General features: G+C 38.0%; 1 protein-coding gene across 1 annotated transcript in view; it reads right to left on the bottom strand.

The window, feature by feature from the left end:
• The window catches only part of TTBK2 (tau tubulin kinase 2), a 187,299-nt gene that overhangs the window by 15,426 nt on the left and 160,904 nt on the right, over positions 1 to 10,969 (bottom strand). The window contains exons 11-12 of the mRNA XM_008069951.2: positions 10,223 to 10,439; positions 1,416 to 1,627 (exon numbers count right to left, since the gene is read on the bottom strand). Coding sequence (XP_008068142.1) covers positions 1,416 to 1,627; positions 10,223 to 10,439 — 429 coding nt within the window. The remainder of the gene's footprint in view (positions 1 to 1,415; positions 1,628 to 10,222; positions 10,440 to 10,969) is intronic.

The raw sequence follows: 10,969 nt of genomic DNA, 5'->3' as shown, positions 1-10,969 counted from the left end.
GTCTCGCCAAGTTGCCCAGGCAGGTCTCGAACCTGCGGGTTCAGGCAATTCACTCACCTCGGCCTCCCAAAGCGCGGGATTACAGGCTAAGCCACCGAGCCTGGCCCTAACCTAATATTTCATTGCCAACTGTAACCACTAGAGATGGACCATTGAAAGATGTGACTACTAGTCAATGCTGTTAGGTCTCAATACTATTGAAGCCTTCTATAATTAATAAATATACCCCAAACTATTTTTAAAGTTTCATTTTTGTCTTCTGTAATCAAAATTTGTTATAGGGATAATGTGCTTCATAACCATGAACAGACAGTCTCTATCTATGTACATTTCTCTAAAGTATCACCTTTCCTTCTTGCTAGGGAGATTATGAGCTCTGGAGGGCATGAATGATACACTCATTGAATCTATTTTCCTATAACACCTTATCCATAGAAGGCCTTTGTTAAATTTAATTGAACTGCTTATCCCATGTGTATATTACTTTTTTCCCTCCTTCATGTATTTCCCTCATCTCTGCCTCATGATATCTTTTATCATGTCCTCTCCAACTCGACACTGTTGTTTGGAAGAGATTACCTTCCAAACAATTCACTGTAAAAGTGTTCATTTACTGCAGGATGAGGTTGTGGTAGCTGTGAGTATGCCACTGTACTATAGTCTGGGCAACGGAGAGACTCTAACTCAAAAAACAAAAAAACAGGGCTAGGTGCAGTGGCTCATGCCTGTAATCCTAGCACTTTGGGAAACTGAGGCAGGAGGATCATTTGAACCCAGGAATTTGAGACCAGCTGGGAAAACATAGCCAGAGCCATCTCTAAAAAAATTTTTTTAAAAATTAGGTGGGCATAAAGGCACACACCTGTGGTCCCAGCTACTTGGGAGGACGAGATGGGAGGACTGCCTGAGCCTCGGTGGTTAAGGCTAAGGTGAGCCACAATCTGTGCCACCGCACTTCAGCCTGGGTGACAGAGCAAGACTCTAACTCCAAAAACAAGCAAACAACAACAACAAAAAGCCTAGGGCTAGAAAAAGGTGCTGGGGCACAGCAGAAAGAGGGTAGGAGACTAGAACCTAGTGTTAGGAAGTTACCAACTCCCACTGCTCAGATCCCAAAGTCAAAGTCTATGCTGTAGAATTTATAATAATATTAGAAGACAATTCACAGTAAGAATCAGGATAATAACAAAAACAGATGAAAACGAGAGTTTAATGGAATCAATGTTACAAAAATGCAAGAATTTCTTGGTTGAAAGACTTTATGTAACATAAGTAATATGTACTAATATGTAATAATAATATGTAATAACATTAATAATATATAATAAAAATATGTGGTGATGATAACATATAACAACAACAACAACAATAATAGTACCTTAGAGCTTTAAAAAGAAAGAAAAACTATTTTATACCAGGTCTCAAGAAACTTGTCAGTATCTGGCTTTGGCTCCAGGGTGAGACGCTTTTCCAGCTCAAAGCTGTGAATGGAACGTAACTTTCGCACCAATGGAACTTCTCTGTCTGGCTGAGTAATCTCTGAACGGACTCGAATTGGTGAACCAAGGCTTGGAGCATTGAGAATACCATTTGCCTGACCATGGCTATTCTCCTCTTCAGTAGCAGCCTAGACAAAATATAAAATAAAAATATGAAAAACATTCTAAGTCATACACATGGGCAGAATCACTGAACCTTTCAAGATAACATAAACAAATGATCAAATTTGTTTTTGGAAGATTAGGATATGTGGGCTAGTTTACTTCATTACACTGGCTTAACCCTTTATTAAATATATTTTCTTAATTTATACTCAGTTTCAGTATTATTTTAGTTTTTAATATTTTTGGTACAAAGATAAACAGTCTAAAAATGATTAACAACTTTAGCTTTTTGTATTATGGCTGACTAGATGCTTGCAGGATCCTATTCCACTAACCTAAAACTAAAACCTAGAAAGTATGTTCTCTTTGAGATACAGTGATCTCAGAAGAGTTAGGAGAGGTCACCAACCTTGAATCCCCCCACATTCTTATCACTGTATAAAACACAGAGCTGGTAGCCAGACATGGTGGCTCACATATATAATCCCAGCACTGCGGGAGGCAGAGACAAAAGGATTGCCTGAGTCCAGACATTTGAGACCAGCAGGCAACTTGGTGAGACCTCATTTCTACAATAAATCAAAAAATTAGCTGGGCGTGGTGGCATGTGCCTGTAGTTGCAGCTACTTGGAAGGCTGGGGCAGAAGGATTGCCTGAGCCCAGCAGGTTGAGGCTGTGGTAGTTGTGAGTGTGCCACTGCACTCCAGCCTGGGCAACAAAGTGAGACTCCAACTCAAAAAACAAAACAAACAAAAAAACAGGGCTGGGTTCAGTGGCTCATGCCTGTAAGCCTAGCACTTTGGAAGACCGAAGCAGGAAGATCGCTTGAGCCCAGGAAGTTGAGACCAGCCTGGAAAACATAGCCAGACCCATCATCTCTACACATTTTTTTTTATTAGGTAAACCTGGCCGGGTGCAGTGGCTCAAGCCTGTAATCCCAGCACTTCAGGGGGTCAAGGTGAGGGGACAGCCTGAGCCCATGGGTTCAAGAACAGGCTGGGCAACTTGGCAAGGCTTCAACTCCACAATAAATCAAAAACATTAGCTGGGCGTGGTAGCACGCGCCTGTAGTTCTGGCTACTTGGAAGGCTGAGGCTGAAGGATAGCCTGAGCCTTTCAGGAGGACCCTGGGGTGGCTGTGAGCGTGTGTGCCACTGCACTTCAGCCTGGGTGATGGAGTGAGATTCCAACTCTAAAAAAAAAAAAAATTAAGTGAACCTGCTGAGTGTGGTGGCTCACACCTATAATCCCAGCACTTTGGGAGGCCAAGGTGAGAGGATTGCCTGAGTCCACGGGTTCAAGACCAGCCTGGGCAACTTGGCGAGACCTCATCCCTACAATAAATCAAAAAATTAGCTGGGTATGGTGGCATGCACCTGTAGTTCCAGCTACTTGGAAGGTTGAGGTGGAAGGATCGCCTGAGCCCAGCAAGTTGAGGCTGCAGTGGCCGTGAATGTGCCACTGCACTCCAGCCTGGGCGACAAAGTGAAACTCCAACTCAAAAAATAAATAAATAAATAAATAATAAATAAAATAAAATTAGGTGGGTCATTGAGATACCGCCTAATCCCAGTAAGAATGACCATAATTAATAAAACAAACAACAACAGATGCGGGCGAGGTTGCAAATAAAAAGGAATGCTTCGACACTGCTTGTGGAAATGCAAACCAGTGCAACCTTTTTGGAAAACAGTGTGGCGATTTCTGAAAGAACGAGAAATTGACCTTCCATATAACTCAGCAATCCCACTATTAAGAATATACTTGGAGGAACTCAAATCATTCTATAAAAAAGATACCTACACACGCATATTTATTGCAGCACTATTCACAACAGCAAAACATGGAACCAACCATGCTGCCCATCGAAACTGGACTGGATAAAATAAAAATGTGGTACATATATATGATGGAATATTATGCAGCCATAAAGAAGGACAAACATATGGACTTCATAGCAACTTGGATGGATTTAGAGTCTATCATACTCAGTGATCTATCACAGAAACAGAAAACTGAGTTCTACATGTTCTCACTTATAAGCGGACCTTGAACAATTATCATACTATAAGAAAAGGATTGGCAGTAGTGGGAAACTGCCAAGGGAGGGGTGTTGGGATTGGCAGTAGTGGGGGCGGGGGGTATGCCATCAACAAGATTACCTGCATAATGAACATTTGTATACTTAACCCTGAATTGTACCCCACATCTTTAAAATTGAAAAATAAAAATAGAAATTAGGTGGGCATAAAGGTACACATTTGTGGTTTCGGCTACTTGGGAGGCTGAGGTGGGAGGATTGCCTGTGCCTTGGTGGTTAAGGCTGAAGTGAGCTGTGATTTGCACACTGCATTCCAGTCTGAGTGACAGAGCAAGACTCTAACTCCAAAAACAAGCAAACAACAACAAAAAGCCTACGACTAGAAAAAGGTCCTGAGGCACAGCAGAAAGAGGCTAGGAGGGTGAGCATGATAAAGCCCATGGAGTGGCACTGTCTACAGACAGATGCCTACAGCAGCACAATTATCAGGCAAATCAAGCTTTATAATATCAGGAGTGCAGTGAGTGAGGGAAGTCTGGGACAGAGAGTCTCAAGAAGATACCCATTAGTCTCAAATTGATGATAAAATCTGGTAACAGAAGCCAATCTTCTATATCTACAGAACTTCCACCAATGATTAATGAATGAGAAAATAATGGGAAAAAAGGATAAAAGACACCAGAAGGCATGCTACCATAACTATGTAATAATAATAATCAAAATTAAGAAAAATATTTAATATTCCCAGAGACTTCAGATATTAACATTGTTCTACAAAAATAGAACAGCTATGCACAAAATATTTAAATAAATAAAGGTCATTATCACAAAGATCAACAAAGGATTGTTTGGAATTAACTGATTAATCAACTCAATAAGTTAAACAGCAAATTAGCAAAAGAAAAAAAGGTCAAAAAGTTTTTAGCTAGTAAAGTGGAAGACATTGCCAAAGAAATGACCTAGAACAAAGAACAGCAAGATAAGAAGAAAATAACAAAAAATGATATTAAAAGATAATGGATAGAATAAAAAGGCAAAATATGAGGGGGAAACCCCCAAAGAACTGGAATTATTTTTGGGAGGGCGGATCTCTTGGAAGACAGGTGTCCTCTACTAGATAAATGTTCTAGGAACCCACTGGCATCAGTGTACCAGCTAGCATTGTTGTAAGAGCTGTGTTTGGCTTCAGTGAATTTTTTTGGAGATTGTTTCAACACATTTGCCCATTTCATGATGAGCAATTCACAAGTGCACTTGCCCACACTGCGCAGAATGTTCAGTAGTTTTTGACCAAAAACAGCATGACCCCCGTGTCCCACCCTTTCAAGTAATATTTATATGGACTTTCAAAGATGTTTATCATTTCCTTCCATTTCTGAATGTTCTGGACTTTTCTTTCTTCCTGAAATATTTCCTCTACTTCAAGTCTTTTGGTAGAGGATTCTTTTAATTTTTATTCATCTATAAATGTATTTGTTTTATTCTCTTTCAAGATAGTTTGCCTTGCCTTGAGTGACTTTTTTGTTTCCCCAGATGAAAAAAGTCCTCAAAGAGAAATGTTTTGCTGGTGTGAAAACAGTGAAACAAAAAATGGCAAAAACACTAAAAGGCATCAAAACTGATGAGTTCAAGAACTGTTCTGAGCAATGGAAAAAGTGTCTTGATAGACATATTACATCAAACGGAGAGTACTTTCAAGGTGACTGAAGTTTAAACATGTAAGAATAAATATACTTTTTAAATAAATAAATTCTGGGTTTTTTGCCGCCCCTCCCCTAGCTACGTCTAACTAGAGTCCCAGAAAGAGATAATCAAAATATTCAGGGAATACAAGATATCACAAGCAAGATAAACAAAAAGAAATATATGCCTAGGCACGTCATAATTAAAATGCAGAACACCACAGACAAGAACACGAGTTAAAAAAAATCTGGGAGGAAAAGATAGAGGTGGGGAGGAAGTGATCACCTACCAAGAAAAAACAATTATAATGACAGTAGACTTCTAAATACTAATGACTGAAGCCAGAGGAAAAATAACTATCAGTCAAAAACTTTGTATTCAGCATAAACTATCTTGAAAGACAGAGAATAAAACAAATACATTTATAGATGAATAAAAATTAAAATAATCCTCTACCAAAAGGCTTGAAGTAGAGGAAATATTTCAGGAAGAAAGAAAAGTCCAGAATGTTCAGAAATGGAAGGAAATGATAAACATCTTTGAAAGTCCATATAAATATTACTTGTTTAAAAGAACAACATATCAATAATCTAATATAAGTTATTTTTTTTTGAGTCAGAGTCTCACTCTGTCGCCTAGGCTGGAGTGCAGTGGCATGCTCACAGCCACCGCAGCCTCGACCTGCTGGGCTCAAATGATCTTTCTGCTTCAGCCTTCCAAGTAACTAGGTACTGCAGACGTGTACCACCACGTCCAGCTAATTTTTGAATTTACTGTAGAGATGAGATCTTGCCAAGTTGTCCAGGCTGGTCTTGAATCTGTGGGCTTAGGTAATCCTTTCCCACAGTGCTGGAACTACAGGCGTGAGCCACTGTGCCTGGCTAAGTAATTATTTTTAAACAATAAAGAATTTAAAATAGAAAAAACTAGAATGCTGGGAGAAGGGCAACTGAAGTTAAAATGTTCTAAGGTCCTGCAATATCAGAAAGGTGGTTTAGGATACTGCTTAACCTCAGACTTTTAAGTTAAAAATACATGATAAATTTCAAGGACAACTACTAGGAGAATATAGTTAGAATGTTTAAATCCCAAATAAGTAAAAAGAGAAAACAGTGAAGGAAAAAAGCCAACAAAATCTATACTTTTAAACAAATAGAAAAAACCATTAAAAACTGAATAGAAATTTAAAGTAAGAAAAGAAAAAGAGGTTCAAGCAAAAATAACTCTACATGTAACTGAAGTAAACTAATCAATTAGAACATAAAGATTGTAAGGCTGTCCACTTATATGCCAGTTACAAAAGTCACAATAGAAGAATAAGGATAGGAAAACATAGAAAGATAAGGAATGAAAAAAGATATAATAGGCATGTACTATCCAAAAGAAAGTTGGCATAACTGTATTAACATCTGACAAAATAGCCTTTAATGCTTAAAAAAAAAAAGTAGAAATAGACTAGAAAGGGTCACTGTGTAATGAAAAACAGAACTTCTAATCATCTGGAAGAGGTAAGAATTCTAAACTTGTAAGCACTTTATAGCTCATGAGTGAAAAAAATTATGGAAAAATATTTAGAACAGAATAAGAATAAAAATACAACGTATAAAAACTTTTGTGATGTAACAAAATAAATATTTATTTCCTTCTTTCTGCTTGTCTTAGGTTCAGTCTGCTTTTTTTTTTTTTTTAGTTTGAGGTAGAATTTAGATTACTTATTTGAAACCTTATATCTTTTTTTAAGTAAAAAAATAGGATTAAGAATATAGAAAAGGTACTAGTAGGAGGGGATCTGAAAGAAGATTCGTATCTTTTTAAATGTAAGCATTTAGTGCTATAGATTTCCCTTTCAGTACTGTTTTAACTGCAGCCCACATATTTTTGGTTTTTTTTTTTTGTTGTTCTCTTTTTATTGGAGACAAGAGCTTGTTCTGGGATCTATGATCATAGCTCACAGTAACCTTGAACTCTGGGGCTCAAGCTATCTTCTCATCTCAGCCTTCCAAGCAGCTGCAACACTACAGGTGTGCACTAATACACCCAGCTAATTTTTTTTATTTATTGTAGAGATGGGGTCTTGCTATGTTACCCAGGCTGGTCTCAAACTCCTGGCCTCAAGTGATCCTCCCACCTTGGCCTCCCAAGGTGTTGAGATTACAGGCGTAAGCTACTGCACCTGACTCACAGATTTTGTTATGTTGTAGTGTAGCTTTCATTTAGTTCTATGTACATTTTAAAAAATTTCCTTTGAGGCATCCTCTTTGACTCATGGATTATGTAGAAATATGTTGTTTAATTTTCAAGTGTTTAGAGATTTTCCTGTTGTCTTTTTGTTGTTGATTACTAGTTTAATTCCATTATGGTCAGTGAACATATTCTGGTTGATTTCAATTCTTTTACATTTGTTAAGGTTTATTTTGTGGCTCTGCTTCTATGGAATCTAAGCTAAGACAGCGGTTATCTTGGTAGAATAGGGTAGAAGCAAATATAGAAGGAATATGTTAAAATTTTCCAGTTCTTGGGGCAGATGGTAGATTTACATGCTTATATTATTGTGCTTTGACATGATACATATATAATCTTTATATATAGTATAAGTCAATTTTAAAAGATAAAAAGAGCTGTTTAGAATTTTTCTCCTAGATGACCAATAAATTTCCTAACATTACAAGCTCTTTCCACGTGCATTCCCATTTATATATTTTTATTTCTACTTCTACTTCGGCCACTTCTTCTACAAGGCACGCCCCTAGCTCCCATCCCTATTTACATGCATTATAATTCCTTTTAATGTTCTTGCTTTGTACAACGTTCTGCCCTGTATTATATTTGGTTGTGTAAATACATATCTACCCAAAGACTGTAAACTCCTTAAAGGTAAAAGATACATCTTAAACTGCACAGCACCTAGCTGAGCAAACTGTCTTCAAAATTTAGCTTAATGCTTTATCTAGGTGTTCAAAATGAGAGTTTGTCATGTCTGGGCAGCATACATTATAAATTCAAGAAACTACACTTCATCATAATAACAAATAATGGACAATGACTTAGGGTCAAAACTATCTGCCATTCAAATTTCACTTAGATTAAATAATGATGATGGGTGAAAGACTGAAACTAAAGTAATTAAGCTCTTCTATGTCAAGTAGCATTTTACTCTCTCACATACACAGATATCCATATGAGTGTGTCACCAGTGACTTTTTTTGTATAAGAAGAGTTTGTTCCTGGTGTCACAAAGACAGCTACATTTGATACTATAAAATCTGATACTGATTCCCTGTCCACTTTTCACTATCCATTCCTGATTACTATTGATCCAGACAGAACTTAATTAACAGCCAGATCACACTGTGACATGTCACATCTATGCAAAGAACATGTTTGCAAATAACTCCCATGACTTAAAGTATACATCTGCTATGGTCTGAATGTCTGTCCCCCCATCCCAATTCATATGTTGAAATCCTAGCTTCCAAAGTGGTGGTATCAGAAGGTGAGGCCTTTAGAAGATTAGATCTTGGAGGCAGACCCCTCTTGAATGATATTAGTGTCCTTATAAAAGAGGCCTAAGAAGCGACCTCTAGTCACTTCTACCATGTGAGAACACGGCAAGTTAGAGCTCCTACCACACACAGATTTGCCTCATCTTTTTAGGACTTCCCAGGCTTCTGAACTGTGAGAAATAAACTTGCTTTTTGTTTTTGAGTTGGAGTCTCACTCTGTCACCCAGACTGGAATGCAGTGGCACTCTCCTGGCCACCGCAGCCTCGACCTGCTGGGCTCCGGCAATCCTTCTGCCTCAGCCTTCCAAGTAGCTGGAACTACAGGAACGCGCTACCACGCCCGGTTAATGTTTTGATTTATTGTAGAGATGAGGTCTCGCCAAGTTGCCCAGGCGGGTCTCAAACCCATGGCCTAAGGCAATCCACTCACCTCAGCCTCCCAAAGCATGGGATTTAAGGCTGAGCCATCGAGCCCAGCTTCTATTGGTTTTAAGGTATCTATTTTATAGTATTTAAAAAAATAACAACCCAAGTGGACTAAGACAATATCCTTAAGTTAATTTTTTAAATTACATAGTTTAACAATTGTCCAAAGATAGGCCAAGCTCCTCAGGATTGATCATAGAAGCTTCTTGTCAGAATATATTTCCTATTCATAAAGCATGACTAGCTAACTTTCTATCAGTTATGTTAAGAGGTACAAGCCAAAGCCTCATATTACATCTGTAAATTTAACCTCCTTCCCAATCAAGCCTTTATAAAAACACTTAAGCAGCACCAAAACTAATTGCCCCTTCAATCTATTATATTTACTTTATCTTCTATGTAAAGATAACTAAAAATTAGCCATATAAGTCAGAAATCTATCTTTCTCCCCACTGGCAAGAGGACTTCCTTGCAATTCTAATGAAGAAAAAATCATGTCATTTATTCAACATTCACTTTGTCCACTCACATTCAGTTTGATGCTTTCCACTTCCAACACTTACTTTCTCACCTCCATCTAAGAGTATTTAGAATGGGTGCTCATAACTTCACTGGTTCACATTAAAGAAAGGATCCAGAATCTTGTCCCATTATTTGGAAAGAATATTAACTTCTGTTCTATAGATATGTCTCTTCTTTTAGTCTCAGTATCTGGTTAATTTTTTTAAAAATACTTGAATCTTTTCCACAAAATACAAGATGAAGATTAATGTCTGGTGTTCACAATATGAATGTTATGGACCAAAGTAGCCAAAATACTGCAGTTATAAATATTTAAATAACTAGCAATACAATGTTCAGTGCACTTATCATTCAAAATTGAGAACATGATAATTTGCTGTAACAACAAGAGTAAAAAAATAAGTACACAGAAAGTTACTACTCCCTATGCAGGAAATACATACCTTACAGATTCCAAGCTTTATCTTATTCTTGTTGACATCCATCTCTTCCCAGACATCCTTCTCCTGGGGACGAGGATGTCCCAGGGATCCAGGCAATTTATCTGGTGATACGCCAACAGGGATGCCATTTTCTCCATCACTAAGCTGTTCATCTGGAAACACCTCATCTGTATTTTCTCGAAGCAAGTCTCCTGGGATGGGAGTAGCATTAGCAATTCTAAAAATGAGGGAGGAAAAAAGGTAGAATTTTAAAAGACCGGAATAAAAAATTACTATGAGACTATCCTATATTTTGTTTCTAAGTTTAAATGATGAAATCCATACATAATTAACAAAGTTTTTTAAAAACCACCTTGAAAACTTAGGTCATGCCAATTCTACAAAATAAAACTTTTAAATTTTGACCAACCAGAATTTTCAAGCTGATTTTAAAATAACAAATTCTAGCCGGGTTTGGTGGCTCAGCCTGTAATCCCGCGCCATTGGGAGGTTGAGGTGAGTGAATTGCCTGAGCCTGTGGGTTCGAGACCCGCCTGGGCAGCAAGACCTCATCTCTACAATAAATCAAAAAATCAGCCGGGTGTGGTAGCGCATGCCTGTAATTCTGGCTACTTGGAAGGCTGAGGTGGAAGGATCGCCGGAGCCCAGCAGGTTGAGTCTGCAGTGACCGGGAGCGGCCACTGCACTCCAGTCTGAGCGACAGAGTGAGACTCCAACTCAAAAAAATAAATAAATAAATAACAAATT

Source organism: Carlito syrichta, unplaced genomic scaffold, assembly GCF_000164805.1.
Source record: "Carlito syrichta isolate Samal-C Ts95f unplaced genomic scaffold, Tarsius_syrichta-2.0.1 Scaffold312570, whole genome shotgun sequence".
In the NCBI taxonomy this organism is placed as follows: Eukaryota; Metazoa; Chordata; class Mammalia; order Primates; family Tarsiidae; genus Carlito; species Carlito syrichta.
Note: the sequence above shows the minus strand (reverse complement) of the source record. Positions and strands in the feature narration are given on the sequence as shown.